Source organism: Pelobates fuscus, chromosome 5 (genome assembly GCF_036172605.1).
Source record: "Pelobates fuscus isolate aPelFus1 chromosome 5, aPelFus1.pri, whole genome shotgun sequence".
In the NCBI taxonomy this organism is placed as follows: Eukaryota; Metazoa; Chordata; class Amphibia; order Anura; family Pelobatidae; genus Pelobates; species Pelobates fuscus.
In genome coordinates, this window is record NC_086321.1 from 71,453,962 (window position 1) to 71,471,365 (window position 17,404).

A 17,404-nucleotide genomic window follows, 5' to 3' on the forward strand; every position below is an offset into this window, starting at 1 on the left:
CCGGCCCATGAAGGCACACAGCAGGGCCGGCGCTCGGGTAGCGCTGGCCCTGCAGGGGCTGACAGGGGAGATCCTGTGATCTCCCCTGCCGGCCTCAACCCGCGGCCATCGCGGCCCACCAAGCATTTGCCCGATGGCCAGTCCGGGCCTGATGTAGAGTGTGTGTGTGTGTGTGTGTATATATATATATATATATATATCGCATCAGGTGGCTGATGGTAGCTCCACACTCTTTAACTAGTATCCATATCCATCTTTATGATGATCTGGTTAAGTGGGTTGAGGCGTATGCAGAACAGCATTTGATATAGAGCATCACCTTGGTATATGACACATTTGATGTTCACTTGTGTTTTTGTATGGGAATTGGCTTCTAGAGTTATTTTCCACTTGCCCATCAAGTTCTTGATGAAGGCTCTTATTGTTTAGTTAACCTTGTATAGAGCCTATAATTGCAGTATCCATATGTGTGGCATTGTGTCATAGGCTTTCTTATAGTCAATCCAGGTTTGTGCACAGATTGGTCTCTCTGGTCTTAGAACCCCATGTGACTGCTTGGTCTACCAGCAGCTGGAGTTTTGATCCACTGGTGGTGTTTACAATCCCCCTTTTGAGTATTGCACATGTACTGACTCATATGCCCATAGATCTTGGAGGCTATAGTGCCAGCAGGATCAGCAGCACCCTTATAATGAATACATGTTTAGCTGAGTGCATTCTTCTTGGATTCATGTATATATATAAACAGGAGAGTATTAATCCATCTCAACTTCTGTTTTCAAACCATGAAGTAATTAAATGTATGTATTGTAAAAGATATAAAAGTGTACCAGTTCCTAAATACATGTATCATAAACCTAGAGCACAAAATTATCAACTCACTGTTCTTTTTGTATATGTATATGTTGATAAAATTGTAATAAAGCCTTCAGTGCTTTCAACATTTTGCCCTTATCTATATAGTGCTTGTATGCTGATGGGAAGTGTTTCTGTTTTTTTGGGTTTTTTTCGATTCTATGATAGGACCTCAGAGATCGTCTTTGGGATATCTGTGACAACAGAAAGGAGGAAGCAGAGCAAGAACGACATGATATAATGAATGAAGAATGGCTGCCAGATCACATGGGAATTCTAGTGAACCATTTGTTTTCCATAATGCAGGTATGCCAGCCATATGAGTTTTAATGCTGTTATACCAACATTTGCACCAATACTGCAAGCTTATCAGTCTTATCTCCTTAACACGTGAATTAAGTTCTTAACAGTTTATTATAGACATACCAGCCTATCAATATTTTGCAAGTTAGCAAAAAATGTTTCCAAAAATTAATGAAGATATGGCACTTTAGTACCATTATTATAGGTCAGGCTAAAGTGGGGGAATCAAAGTCATTTTACCTGGGGACCACTGGTCCATTCATTGTCTCTCGGAGGCCGATTGTTACTGCCAGAAATTCATGCGACAAAAAAACACAAATCTGTACTTCTATACTTACACACAGACATACAAATTCTTCCTGCCTGAGACACAGACACACAGCTAAAACAAAAATACAAAATTAACAAATCTGCTTGTTTAACCTATGCATAAATAAAAGAAAGAATTTTAAAATAAATTAAAAAAATTAAGCGCTCAAACTCCCACTACTCTTGGGCGGCAGCAATGATTATAGCACACATCAGCCCCAATACATACAATAAAAACCAAATTAAAAAAAGTTACTCGCGCTCAATCCCAATTTTTAAGTATCACTCCAATTTCTATTCAAGTGATACTAAAAAGACCTCAAGTTATTTAAATGTGCATAGGAATTTGGGATGTGCATTAGCGTAAGCTGACATACTAGGTTGTATTGTGTAATTGACACCAATTATTCTCTTTATAACATAAGCACTTCACATCTCTGTAGTTGGCACTTTATCCATGAGCAAGATGATTATCAGACCTTTAAAATGCAGGTGCAATTCTTCCCAAGTACAAAGTGAACACATGTATTTACAGTTCTGTGCCACACACTGCCTCCTAGTTAATGGTCTGTGGTGCCTGTGACTGTGGTTTTGCTAATGTTCCCAGGGATTGGCATCACCGTTTTTGTCAGTTGTTAATTTTTACTTATTATGCATAATTAATATTACTCACTGACAGGTGCACTAGCTAAAATTATATATCTAAGCATCAGGAGAGACAAACCCTGAACCACATTTGTGTGTGAGCAGCTATAAACCCCACCAGGACCCTATTAACCTATATAGTGAAAATAGAAATAAGAAACAATGTGTAAAGTGCTTTGTTATTGCAACCCAAGCAAAGACAATCTAGTGCTTCAACAAAAGAATCTGTATGTTCTCCAACATCCTCAGTATTCATTTAAAAGCTATACTTTGTACTGTAGAAAAATAAATAAAAATGTCCTTATTAAATCAGGGAATATTCAGAGACGATCTCCACAGAAATGCTGTGTACACGATTTTAAATAATAACTGACTTATATGTTGTCTTACCTGAGTTTATAGAAGGTTTGTCACCATTGTTGGAAGTTACAGATCAAAGCCAAGTCTACGTCCGTTTGCTACACTGCTTTGATGATAAAAATGGTTGAAACTAAATTCAGTTTCATACAATATTTGGAAGAGATCATATGGTGACTTGAAGTGTGAAGGGTGACTTGAAATGTAAGTTTATTAGGATGCTCAAAGGCTTGTGGTGTGGCACATGGTATTACCACCACAAAGAAGGTCACCAGAAATTCTTATATTGCTGGTATTTAATACCAGAGTGGTTGCACAAAATGTGTGCATCAGTTAGCCCTCAGTGTTGTAGATGTCACCATCATTAAGGTAACACAAAATATGTATGGTGTGACTGTCCTACCATATACATTTTTTGGACTCCTTTTCCTTCTGCAATCTGAACCTACCTATGTCTCCAGCAATGTGTCTTTTCTTTGTATCTATCCATCAACACACCTTTGCTTCTCATGTACCCCTAGCAGCCAAGATCCTTGGTGCCCTTTGTTGGAAAAGAAAATCCTGTCAAGAATTACTTAATAAGCGTAAAACTAATTTTATGCATGAATCAATATCTGCTTTTAATTTACCTCAAAAGGTTAAATATGGCACCCTTGGCAAGCTTTCCAAAGATCCCTTAAGTGACCCGTCCTGTTCATCCCCCCTACACATAACTGGGTTGATGGGTGATTCCTTTGCACATTTAAATAACTGGAGTTCTTTTTAGTTTCACTTGAATAGAAATTGGAGTGATACTTAAAAATTGGGATAGTGTGCAAGTAACTTATTGTATGTATTGGGGCTGATGTGTACTATAATCATTGCTGCCGCCCAAGAGCAGTGGTAGTTTAAGTGCTTAATTTTTTTTTTTTTTTATTCTTTATTTTATTGGGTGACTCTCTCACTATCATTCCCATGGCCCCATCCACTAGGGATACTTAGAGCCTTTTTGGCATATCACTAATAATCATTATGTTTACTAAGAAGCCAAGCATACAATGGTGTGGTACCTTGCTTTCAATCTGTTTATGCCTTTTTTGTCTATGCTTTGCATACTATCACTTACTGTATAAATTGTTGCACTCAATTGGATACCTTAAAAGCAATCATTAAAAAAAGGACCCCAGAGGCCTCAAATTGTAATGTTATGAACCCAAGTTACAAAAAAAGAGACAGATAGTGAGCATATTTGTCAGGGTACCTCTCCTAAGTTGCCAGGCTGGGGACTTCATCCATGTGGAGGACGACCGTCCTCAAGGTCCTCTCTCAGCAGTTCCGACGCCAGCCTCTGTACCCCCGCATTATTATAATGCGGAGTGTGCGTGTCTACGTCAATGATGTCACGGACCACCAAAATGTCCGACTGTTTTGGGGGCATGGCTTCTCAATTAAAAAGCCACAATATAAAAAGGCGCAGAGGGCTTAGAGCATTGTCCTGTTGTGGTTCAAATGTATTTGTTCCCTATAGTGCATTATACTGTTGATTGATTTCTGGTTCTGACCTTGGCTGTGATCGACTATTCTCCTTTCACCTTCCCCGTGGTTAGGCTTTTGTGTTGGGTCTACTAGTACTACTGACATTATTAAATTCATCAACAGATGTTAGATGCAGTAGATCTACAGATTACAATGTCTCCTCCCTAAGGATTTACATTTTGATACTGAATAAAATATATTTTAGAAAGAGTCACACTTAGCAATTCTCCTTGACTAACGAATGTGAGCCATTGAAATCAGTATTAATGTATCACTCTAAAGGGACACTAAAGTCACTCATGCCACTTCATCTCATTGTCGTGGTCTGGGTACACTGGCCCTATCCTATTAACTTTGCAGTGTAAAACATTGTAGGTTTTTAGAATCTCCAATGTTTGCAAGGATAATTCTACCTCTAATGGCTGTCAGTATGAGAGCCACTAGAGGCATTTTTGCTTCACTGACCGAGTAAAACCCAGTCACGTGACACGGAAGCCCAAGGGAAACCATTGAATACAGTGCTTTCCTATGGGGAAGATTGAATGAATACGCAGGGCTCCCCATGCAAGCACATCAGGTCCCCAATGTTTCTCTATCAGGAACATTTGATGGACCATCGTGGAGTAGGCTCTGCCTCCTCTGTGACACCCCAAGTGGTGGAGAGGTGAGCAGCGCTGAGGGAGGGACTATTAATTAACATAACCTCTGTTCCAGACAGACACTTATACGTTACATATATTTTACCAGGACATTTGTTTTTTATTCTTTGACTTGATTTGTGCTTCCTTGCCATTTATTCCCTGGGTAAGAAGTGTTCTAAAATGGTTTGACTCCTTACATTTTGGGTGTGCTAGGGCATTCATGGCAGCATAACCATTGGATGTGATATGACTTCAGTCTTATTTCCTAAAATGTATTTGGCCAGTTGCTACATTATAGTGTAAGACAGAAGCCACATTTATTATATTATTTTCTTACCTATTGTAAGTTTATGATTTGTTTGTTTTTTTCCATATAAAGGCAGAGGTGGACCGATTTCAAGACACTGCGAGACTTCTGCGCGATTATTATCAAGGAATGGAGAGAAAGATACCTTCAGAGTCCACCACTGAGTTTACTCGCATACCCCTAATTGACATTTTCTCCTTGGATTTGGATGGGGAATCAGAAAAACCTACAAGGTACAATGCAGCTTTTTAACTTTGCAACATATTTAAAAAGGAATGTATTTTGTATCCAAAAATGTAAAGAAAAATGAACACTTAATCACTAAAGTTTAAGGTCAAAATAGCCAATCTGAGAATATTATCTAAATTCAGGTACTCTAGTCTTAATTGTGAAATTTACTTTGAATTCTCAGTTTAGTGAGCAGCCCTATTTATATATTTGTTACAATATACCAGAGTATTGCAGTATTTAATGATACTTTCTTTATTGGACTAACATAATATGTCAAAGACAATCTTTCGGGAGTTTCCCTCTTTTCCCCAGTTTTGAAGCAATATTGATCTATCTGATAGAGTTTAACACATTTAAAACAACTGATGTTAGAGAAGGGGAGGGGGTGGGTTAGTGGGGTGTCATAAATAGCAGAAGATGTGCCTGAAATATCCAATCTATACTATATTTGTTACTAAACAGGGTACTATAGCTAACCTGGAATATAGTCAGCACTGGGCACAGAATCTAATGAATACCATCTGTTTAACTGTCTATATGTATTCACCATATAGCCAAACCACCATTCACTTATGTTTAATCTGTTTGATTTGCAATGTTAATTTGCCACACATGGAATGTGAATAAAACTATTTATTTAATGTTTTGTCATCTTGCGGCTTGGCCCTTACAGAGGTTAAAACTTGGGACGTCTTCCAATATATTACCATATCCCTATATTTTGAGACCAAAAAACAGAGCTTTATTCCAGTATTTCTAAACAAGTATATAAATTCCTGCCAACTTTTATTAGAAACATGCCAGCACCTCACCCATGTATATAGTGCCAACATATTCCATAAGAAATTACATTTGTAGAATTGAGAAATTTGACATTTGAAGTAATTGACAAACAGAACATATCAGAGACAAGAGGTGAAGAAGGTCCTGCTCAAACGTGTCTACAATCTATGATCTTTTGAGTTATTTTAACAAATTCAAAAATGTCTTCAAGAAAACCTCTTTAGAAAAAAAAAATATTGTAATTGCAGCAATTGAAAATTGTCAAATTAAAGTTGATCTAAGAAACATGTGGACATGGATTATTTTAGCAGAATGTAAGCATCGGAGGGCTGGCAATTCTTACAGGAGGGCAACTGCCTTCCCTCACTGGCCACTACAATGGAAGGGTTGGCAAGGTGGTTGTGGACTGCAGCCTCAAACAATTATACTGAAAATAGTGTGTTGGAATGTTTGTTTGCACAGTTCTGAAGTAAGACAGCAGCAGGAATTGTGCAGGGCCTTTGTTAGCCTTGCACTGTGTGGGTTAGTGCATGGGCTGGTGACCTGCACAATTAGTGCTATCCAGCTCGAGAATGGCTCATTCAGGACAGTTCTGGGCAGTCTTTGATATCTAAGGTTGACCAGGCTGCCAGACTGATTTCCCTGGAGGTTTTGACAGTAAGACCTTGATTTTGACATTCATTATGCACTTTAATTGCCATTGCCTGCATGCACAGATTTCTGGCAATGCTACTTCATTCTTTGCAGGGCACCCTGATGAAGGTTACAGGGATATAATGTATGATGGCACACCTTGAATTTACAATAGCCTTCATCTGTTAAATGCCTATATATTATATGTTCTCCATGAGTAGGACAACACTGAGATCTGTAAGTTTTGTGTGCAAAAAATGCAAGAAAAGCCAATGTTAATACTAACACCCCAGGTCAAATGTTGCCAGTCCCTCCCAAGTCTAAGGGTTCGCTCTGCTTACTGAAATTTTACTTTAGACTTCAACGAATAAGTTCCTATTCAATAAGCAGCATAAAAAATGTTCCTAAGAGGACCCAGCTCATAATTATTGTTCTGTATTGATTTTTTTAATTACTTAAGGATCACTTGATGATCTATGCTATGCCATCATGCAGTGCAGGGTTTTAACAATTATTGTTGACACAGACTGCCATGCAGTAAAAGTACCAACAGGATTAAATCCCTGCTGCTACCAAGGGACCCTAGGTATCTTTCAGTATCTGAGGGTCCTTTCTGTCAGCTGGGGCTAAAGTTAGTGGTCCCAGACTGACAGATGAGCTATGTGAAGCACTCTAAGTGAACATTTGATATAGCTCTTTAAACCCATTTAAATACAGAGACTGAGCGCAAATGCCCTCAGCTTGCCAGCATTTAAATACAGGGAGTCCCAGGTATCTTTCTATAACTGAGAGGACCCTGTGTAAGCAGGGGACACAATTAGTGGGTCCTGGCTGACAAATGTGCAGCGGACTAATTGAGCATGGCACTTTAAATTATTTAGCATCAGGTAGACCTCCCAGGTCTGAAAAGACCATGGTGATGTCTCCCTTCTTGTCCCCTGCTCAGTGATCAGTGGTGAGCTTTGCCATCTGCCCAGCTCTGATTTCCATTCCTGGAGCTGTACCATGAGAGAAAGATCTCGCTTTCATGTTGCAATCACACAATGTGAGGGTTCACAAAGTTGCGGAATCCCTCTGCTGATATCAGTACTGACGTCAGCAGAGAGAAACTCTTTGAGGTGGGATAAAGGGATGTATTAGGGGCAGGATTGGGAGTAGGATTATGGGTAGGATTAGAGGTTGGACTCTGTGACAAGACCAATCTCGCCACTGTGCATTGGAGGAGCCTGGTTGCCCGCCTGCTGCCTTTAGACTCTGGCCCCATGTTGAAACGCTAGATTTTCCCCTGCAAAGACACGAAAACCAGAATGTAAGCATGGGAGGGCTTGTCCTATTTGAACAGTGATACCCCAGATAGCTATGCCATGGAGCCCATTCGTATAACAAAAGACTATGTAAAAGACTTTGGCTCCATTGCAATTGAACTGTATGTATGTGATCTGAGCGCCATTCAGTAATAATGTGCGCTCAGATCTAAGCTATCTGGGGATATGTTGAATGTACCTGTTTTATGCAATAGCTGCACGGTTATATATTTTTATGTATTTTATTGTCTTTTGCTACCATGTGTTCAATGGAGTTTTGCCTCTGTCCTTGGAGATAATTGGATTACTTCCTAATTATCTCCAGGATAGAAGACTCTGTGGAACTGGTTTTGGGCAGAAAAGCCATGTTTCATTTGGTCACAAAGGACTTCGATTTATCTTTTGAACCACTGGAACAATTTGGATGATTTTGACATATGTGTGTATTTGGAGTATGCTGATTCTGAAAATGTAAGTTTTATGTGAATGGTATGTATACTTTTAAAGTTATGAATAATGTGGAAAAACTGTATTTCTCTGCCTGTGATAATTACATTAACCCATTGTTTAAGGTAATTGTATCACAGGCAGAGGGGAGGATTTTGTGTGGGAGTGTCTGAGTGTATTGTACGTGTTTATTGGTTGTTTTACAAAACCCTGCGGGTGGTACTAATGTGTATATAAGAACAATAAACCCACAGATCTGTCTATTCCTGCTTGACCCTCAAAATGGAGCCTTGTCTCGTTCTTGGGGGGATTTATTGTATGCTGTTCCAGTTTGACTGCTAGGAGTGTAAACCTATTCGTATGGTTTTTCCTATTCGGCTGTTTACAGCATTCGTTTGGTTCCGGTTCAGCTGTTTACGGCATTCATATGGTTTCCTGTTCGGCAGATTGGTGTCTTTGGTAGCTGCCTGTGTATCTGGAAGGGGAATATCCTCTAAACGGCGGTTTAACCCCTTTTATGCCTGGGGGTGCTGTTACAGACTCTACATAGGATTATGGGTTGGACTATAGGTTGTATTATGGCTGGATTGAAGGTTTGGTTAAGGGTTGGTTTAAGTGTTGGATTAAGGGATACATTAGGAGGAGAAGGTATACATATGAAGTATCATTCTAATCGAGAACAGTAGCAGATTACACATTTGGGGTGTTTGCAAAATGTGGTACTGTGGGGAAAAAATACAAATAAACCCAAGTTTTATTGAGCAGTGCTTCCTGCCTGTGGTCAGGGTAGGGGGAATAATACACAATCCACTTTACAATTGGTGACTTTACATAGAAGGCATTAGAAAAAATTTAAACAAACCTGTTTTATAAAATACATTAAAATATAGTGATGATTTCACTTTAACTGTAACTGTGCTTTTACAGCAACCTTGGTTACTAAAAGTATTAGTAACTGATGACAAACCGAAGCCCTACTATACTGAGCTGACAATGGAAAGCACCACTGGTCAGATCTAAGAAATGGTGAGATTGGTTTTAAGCCCACAGAACTTTGTATTTTATACCTACGCATTCTAAATAGTGTTTGAGGGACAGATTTTTCTGAATCAAGTGGCTTGGGACGTGGCCAGGGAAGAAGACTTTCCATTGGGTTTTAGGTGACTTTAATACTTAGTTATATATCTAATGTATATAATGAATTGTGCAATGGTACTCTATGATTTAAATATATTTGTCAAATATTCCATCTTCCAATAAATCATCATACATTATTATAAAATTCATTAATATACATTTTTTTTGCTGTATTTTGAAGAATTCCTCTTGTGAGCAGAAGACCTCAGTCACCTGAGCAAAGCCCAGGGAAGCAGAAGAGCAAAACATCACTGACGAAAGGCAAAGAAGATCAGATAGTGGAGATATCCAAACAGATCCTCGAAACTGATGAGAAGCTAATTGTGGAAACATGGCAAACTGCACTGACTGCCATTGCTGATATGGTAACTTTGTTGGGTTTTTATATACATTTAACCAGATTTTGCTTTTGTGTAATGGTATATTTAGCAGCATAATAAGATCATTTGCAAGGGCAGGGATCCTGGTTAATATGCAATGTAATGACCTATATTACCTAAATATTAGCTGTGCCTACTCCATTTATAGACTGTACATCCGTATGGTTTTAGAACCTGACTTTTTCTTCGATTTAACATTGATATGAGCATTTCCGACAAGCTAAATTTCTGCAAGTAAAGTCCTTTATGTTGTGACGTACCAATTCAAAGTTACATGCAAAAGAGTTTGAATGCATTCTTAGCAGCTGAGCATTGGGTAAAATTGTAGCATCAAAGTCAATTGCTTGTTTACAAGTAAAAAAGGGTGAAGAGTAAATGCTGAAACTAGTTAATGTTTGAAAACCTTTAAGGTACGGGTTTGGGGGGAATGTAGATTCTAAGTAAAATGTTACATTTTTAGAGGAACACTTCTAGCACCTAAGAGATGACATCTATGAAAAACATGCAAAAGATTTTTCTGATAAGGGTGAGATATTACTTAACTAGAAGAAAACCTGTACAGATCTTCGGTAGTTTTCTGTAGAAAAGGGGTACTTTCTGGGGCATAGTTACAAAATACGTTACAAATTTTAAAAGTTAAGTAAAAAAAAAAAAAGATTTTGTTTATTTTTTACTGTGGTGGCTGGCTACAAAGCACTGACTAGCCGCTACTTGATTAAGGCTTATGCAGATGAATATTTGCAGATTTTAAACTATTTGTCAGCGGGCAAGTAGTACTGATAATTATCGACCGTTTGCAAAAAGCAAGCAATTTGCAAATGTGCATCCTATTAGATGCATTGGTCCCAATCTTCTTTGGAATCAGTCATTTGTAAATTCTGGACTAACCGTGGTGTTTAGCAAATAGACCCATCAGAGAGAGTTTTATGGGTAACACAGACATATCTGCCCACACTTGGAATGACCCCACTAAGGCATGTTTAAATGTGTAAGTGTGTATACTCTATTTACTAAACTAAGAATTATAGATAACATTTTTTTTTTTTAAAGTAGAATCTTTTTAATCACAACATGTATATATGCATGTGATTGCAAAAGCATTCTGGGTATAACTGATTGTTCCATATCATTTTCCCTGAAAAAGTGAAACACAGGTGAAATTATTATTTTATTTTATTTTTACACCTGTGACTATGTTGCAAATAAACTAACATTTTACTCTCAGGTAACTCGTGAAAAACAGATGAAAGAAGCAGAAGAAGAAAAGGAGAGGCTGGCAATAGAAGCAAAAGAAAAAGAGCGCTTAAAAGCATCCCAACCCGCTTTCCAAAGCAGTGGAAAGGGCTCAAAGAAGAAGCCCCCAAAATCACCAAAAGGAAAACCAGGTATTACCATTGTTTTGCGATTAAACTGGTTATACTGCCATCAATAAACTTCTGATCACCAATAAATATATGCAATGTCTCTTATAGAATACCATGCCATGGTCCTTTTCATTTTAAAAACATGTTTATAGTGTTCAATTGATTTGGTAGATGTAAAAGATTACGGCATTAACTTTAAAAGGAACTATGATTATTACAATGTTTAATTTTCCTACCATCCCAAAGCTAAATAATTTGGTGGAGGTTTATGAAAGAGTTATGTTCTGGAAAGTGTTACAAATTTGTAAAAGTTGTACAGAGGCACACCCAACGTTTGATGGCTCCACCTTTACAGCTTTGCACCACTTTTCAGAACACAACACTTTCATAAAGTTTCTATCTTGGCTTAAAAGTGTTTATTCTGGTAAAAGTGATGATCATTTGCTGCAATTTTCTTTTTGGTGGTCATTGGCAGGTATGATTTAATAACAAAGCATTGGTCGTATCTGAGTATAATCCAGAGATCCTAACAATATGTTATTCCAAATTGCTATCCTGGATCAAATTGTCCAAAGCTAAATATTGAAAATTGCCAAGTCCCTCGCCGACTTTGGTTTCCAAGAAGGTCAATGCAACATGCTGTCCTTGAGTGGCTGAACTTAGGAATCTCAGTATCATCTGGAGCTAAGTAGTTTGCCCCACACAAACTACTTTGGTGAGACTCCGTTGACTATTGCAGTCAAAAGAGTTCAGCTCGGATAAGTCAGAGCAGCTTTTCTTTTCAAAATCTCTAATTGATTCAATGTGATCTCTATTACAGTAGCAGAGGTAATTTTTCCCTCAGTTTTTACTGAGTAACCAGGAGAATGAATAAATCAAATCATATTTATGGTGTTTTCAATCATGAGTATAATTTATAGTGAAGTACTAAATGGTGTGTTCTTCAATCATTTCCATTAAATTTAAGAGTGAACTTTATTAACATTGCAAATATTGTAAGCAAATTGCTCACTCAGTAAATAAAAACATCAGGTAAACATTAAGCATTTTATGTAGGAGGAAAATCTCCTGGTCCAGTGGAACCGGCAGCTTCACTGCAGACCTCGGAAGAAAAAGCAGAACTGCAAAAAATACAAGATCTAAAGCTTAAAAGCAAGCAAGAATATTTTTTTGCTCTTGAATCTGAAGGTCAGTGAAAGTTAAATTACGCTAAAATGTGTTACAATGACAGCGGTGTTCATTTAGAATTTAAAGGGGGTGATTCAATACTATGTTTAAAGTGAACATGTCATGGCATACACAACTTCAGATGTATAGATTTTATAATAAATCAATCCAAGGATAAGGTACTTCGCTCTCCTTTAAATCATCTTTCAATATGGAGGGCAAGACATTCACTGACCCTTCACAAAAATACATCACTCTACACATCCAATGGCTCGTCAGGGAAATAAATCCTTGCATTCACACATGCACTGATTCTCCACCCTGCGCTCATACATGCATTAACACTCCACTCAAGTACACCCCTACACTGACATGGAGTGCTTGTTCTAGCACATTTTTTTGGGGTGGCAAGTAGCTTTTAGGTTCTAGTTCAGGAGTTGGCAACTTTTGGCACCCCAGATGTTGTGGAATACATCTCCCATATAAGCCATTAGAGCCATAATGCTGGCAAAGCATCAATGAGATGTGGTCCATAATATCTGGACTAGGTTGAAAGTTGCCTACTTCTCTTTTAATTATTGGGTTAGGATGTAAAATTTTGACTGCTCTGTATTTCTGTTGGTCTCTTTTCCAGAAAGTGCTGTGAAGACCAAGCTTGATTTGATAAAATCTAAAGCCTTAGATGTTTGCCAGGATCTAATATCAAAAGCTGAACATGCTTACAAAGACATGGACATGTGGCTAGGAGCTAGATTTTTAGCAGAAATGTCAAGGTAAATCTGAGCAAAATGTTATGGACATACGTCACTTTTTTCTTGTTCTGGAGCAAGTCTTTACTTTTATAAACATGATCTGTTATGACCTGGAGTTCATTTTATTTGTTTAACACACACGCACACACATACACACGTACACACACATGTACACACACACGTCCTTCCCCCAGTATTTTCTCATGGCATGAGGGTGTCTCTACGGCACAATGTACTGTAGGCGTCCTGGACAAACCGCACCCTCCTCACCCTTTAACTCTATTATCTTACTCATCCTGTAAGCCCTCTTTATTTACATGTGAAAGAAAACAGTAGTATACCAACTAAATTAAATAAATGAATCTACCTAATTGAAGGGGTTCCAGGTGAACCTCACAGACACCCAAAGTGATAAAACAGAGAAAAAAAGTGGAAAACACCTTCAAATAAGCATATAATTAATACAACCTGGAGAAAATATCCAGAGTAAGAATATTCAGTTAAGGAATATGATATAATCTGAAATAATAAAAATATATATCATAGCGTAATTTTGTTAGAATTAAGTGTGAGAGTGTAAAGTTTAGGTATTAAACTCACAAACGAAAATGCAAATCAGGCCTCTCACCCCCCTGGGGTATATCAGTATAGATCTTGATAGTAGATCAAATGACGAAGTATGTCTTAAAGGAATGAATAAAAAAAGCCATACATAGTGAAGTATGTATAAAAAAGTACAAAAGATATTTATTGGGAGCACTTACAGACGTAAAATAGTTGTGGGCATATCTCCACTCTTAGTGGAACTGGAAGGCAGTGTAGAAATCAGCAGCACAAATCCAATTCAAGTGGAGAGCAGGAACAATAAATCAGCATACATAAAATAATAAAATATAAATAAAATAAGCAGACAATAAAGTCCAATATCCAACGCGTTTCGTCCAGATAGGTAGGGGACTTCGTCAGGGATATATAGAAAATCAGCTGTAGAGGAGCTTCTTATACCCATCGCAATCTTCTGTTATGCCGTTCACCGGCGCGTGCGTTCCAGGTTGGAACGCAAGGGAAACTTCCTGTTTCGTCCGTCATTCCAAAAGCGCATGCGAAAAAACCAAAGTTCTATGCGCTCGAGAATCGAGCATGATAATGCACATGCGTACAATCTGTATTAAGAGAAAAGTGTACACAACAGGCGAACATGTCGCCATATATATGAATATCGAGAACTACATAAAAAATGGATCTATTAGAACAAAAAACAACTAGAATAGTGAACAAAGAGATGTATACAAAGCCTATTAGAAATAGTAATGGCTCTAAATGACCGAAATAGTCAAATGTTGTGAGCAGAGCAAAGACATAATATCAAACATGGATACAAATTAAGCTATTGAACAGAACCTATCCAAAAAGATATTTTACAGGCTTTTACAGGCTTAACCTGACAGTGGATTCCAGCACACTTCAACTTATTTTGCCTTAGGTACAAACACGGCCTTGGTTCCCTACCACGATAGTTTGGCTAAAAATTCTAATCAAACATAAAGATAACCCACAAATAAACCAATATTGCATGCATATGATTCAATTCTTAGTATTTACTATAACCCATGTGGCAAATATAAAGATTTGTTTAATTGTGATATGTATATATAAGTGTGAGTGAGTTCTGTAAATTGTTAGCCTCCTATCTTTCTTGTTAATATAATTTTATTTCTTATAATGTTACAGTATCGAAAAACTAATTCAAGTTGCACGTCATTACATTGAAACAAGCACAAAGATACCAAATGAACTTGTTCTGGAGCAAGCAGACTTCTACATCAGTTGTGATGTTAAAGTAATTCCTGATCCGCCTCCTCCCCTTCGATCTCTTCCAGTGGAAATGTCAATTAATGGAACATTAACTATTTTACAACTGAACAACCTGTATGAGCAATGCATGCTGGTGGCTCCTGAAGGTATAGTATAGTTGTTATAGTCAGAGTAATAAAACACTGTATTTTGGAGAAAATATTTAATTCCTTTTTTTCTACCAGCAGTAAAAAAAAAAACCTAATATCATGTTGTAAACCTAGGAAGGGCTGCCCAAATTATTGCCCCTGTAGAGTGTGCAATTGTAAGTACAGTTCACCATTGTTTAAATCCTATGATAACCAAAGAGCTGAGAAGCAGTGGGGAGAACTTGAAAACAGATTAAAGGAACACTATAGTCACCTAAATTACTTTAGCTAAATAAAGCAGTTTTAGTGTTTAGATCATTCCCCTGCAATTTCACTGCTCAATTCACTGTCATTTAGGAGTTAAATCACTTTGTTTCTGTTTATGCAGCCCTAGCCACACCTCCCCTGGCTATGATTGACAGAGCCTGCATGAAAAAAAAAACTGGTTTCACTTTCAAACAGATGTAATTTACCTTAAATAATTGTATCTCAATCTCTAAATTGAACTTTAATCACATACAGGAGGCTCTTGCAGAGTCTAGCAAGCTATTAACATAGCAGGGGATAAGAAAATCTTAATTGGGGGGCGTGGCTTGCCGGCGCATGGAGTGAGACGTGCTTTTCGGAGCTCCGCGATCTCGACCCACATAGCCCCTATTATTAGCGAAACCACGCAGGTGAAATGGGGAAAACTAGGCGCCAGGGCACCCCAGGACCATCGGGCACTAGCCCATCGAGAAAACAGGCCGGCCCAATGGATGATTTTCTCTCCACACCCGACGCTTACCGTGCCACGAGGCAGGCAGACAAAATGGCGGCGGCATCCCCTGGTGCTGAGAGCGGAGCAGGCTCGGAGCCCAGCCCAGCAAGAGGGGAAACATTAACACAAATCACGGCAGAACTGACAGCCATATCGGCTAATATGCTCACCAAGCAAGATAAAACTGCCATGGTAGCGGAACTGAGAGCGGCGATCCGTGAGGAGATTCTGGAGGTGCGCAGGGACCTCACGGCCTTGGAGGAGCGTGTCACTGAGCTGGAGCATGAAAACTTGCAGGCTATTCAACACTCCCAGGCAGCTGACCATGCCACTGCCAGACAGGGCTCAGTGCTCCTAGAGCTCCGCAGACAGGTGGAGGATCTGGACAACAGGGGCAGGCGGAATAATATCAGGATCAGAGGTATGCCCGAAGCTGAAACTGAAGACCTGGGTACTGCCCTCGCACAGCTTTTCACTCGTATACTGGGCGACAGAGCTCAGGATGACTACCACATCGAACGTGCACACAGGGCCCTGCGGCCCCCGAGAAGGGATGGCCTGCCCCGAGATGTGATCTGCTGCCTCCTCTCCTTTCAGCTCAAAGAAGCCATTATGAGGGCAGCTCGCACGCAGACAGTCACCTATCTGGACGCCCCGATTTCCTTATACCAAGACCTCTCAGCCCTCACTTTAGATGCGCGGAGAGCCCTGCGACCCTTGACAGGCATCCTTCAGGAAAAGCGCATCCCATACAAATGGGGCTTCCCTTTTAGCCTTCAGGCTAAGAAGGGCAACACGTGGTGCTCCCTGCGATGGCCTAACGATATACCCGGCTTTCTGAGAGCCCTCGATCTACCGCCAGTCACTGTCCGCAATTGGATCCTGGACCAGCCTCCACCGCGACCATCCCACCCCGAGGTCCCTGAGGCTCTCCGTAATCAACCTAGGAGAGATGCGCAACCCGCCCGCTGGGGGGGCCCAGCAGGCCCAGAAGAATAACAACTGGTCACCAGTTAAGCATCACGTCGTCTTGGTCCCGCAGCAGCAGGAGCCGACCTGAGGAGGCCTCCCCAGGCGACGTCGATAACAGATAAGTTGCCACGATTATATTTACACTAGAACACTTAGCTTATAACATGGGTGGGAACCGGGACAGTCCGCCGGCAGGGCCTCCCTACATACTTGTTGCGGTGTGAACAGTAGCGGCTTTTCCAAAGCTACATCTAGGCCCTTGCCGATTTTGGGTGGGGAACGGGTAAATGCCAACACCTTCTTTCTTGGGACATTTGAGACTCCATACCCCCTACCACCCCATGCAGGCAGGCTCAGTTTGATCGATAGTACTCCTCCGCCTGGGGAGCGGCCAACTTAACTTACGGCAGCAGTTTAAGGACCAGTTTAGGAACCACCCTCACACGCTGCCTACGAAGGCCTGCCAGCCTGAACTTTTGGCACACACTTTGCAAGGGGGCATCCACGGGGCAGAAGAGACGTTCTGTAATTGTGTTTGGGCAGTTTATGAATATTGCTAGAGGGCGGGGGCTAGTACTATACCATGGTGTGTCACCCTA

General features: G+C 39.7%; 1 protein-coding gene across 1 annotated transcript in view; it reads left to right on the forward strand.

Moving 5' to 3' along the window:
• SPEF2 (sperm flagellar 2) overlaps window positions 1-17,404 on the forward strand; it is a 162,671-nt gene that overhangs the window by 117,755 nt on the left and 27,512 nt on the right. The window contains exons 24-30 of the mRNA XM_063453972.1: window positions 1,024-1,161; window positions 5,005-5,165; window positions 9,649-9,832; window positions 11,073-11,232; window positions 12,268-12,399; window positions 13,013-13,151; window positions 14,862-15,091. Coding sequence (XP_063310042.1) covers window positions 1,024-1,161; window positions 5,005-5,165; window positions 9,649-9,832; window positions 11,073-11,232; window positions 12,268-12,399; window positions 13,013-13,151; window positions 14,862-15,091 — 1,144 coding nt within the window. The remainder of the gene's footprint in view (window positions 1-1,023; window positions 1,162-5,004; window positions 5,166-9,648; window positions 9,833-11,072; window positions 11,233-12,267; window positions 12,400-13,012; window positions 13,152-14,861; window positions 15,092-17,404) is intronic.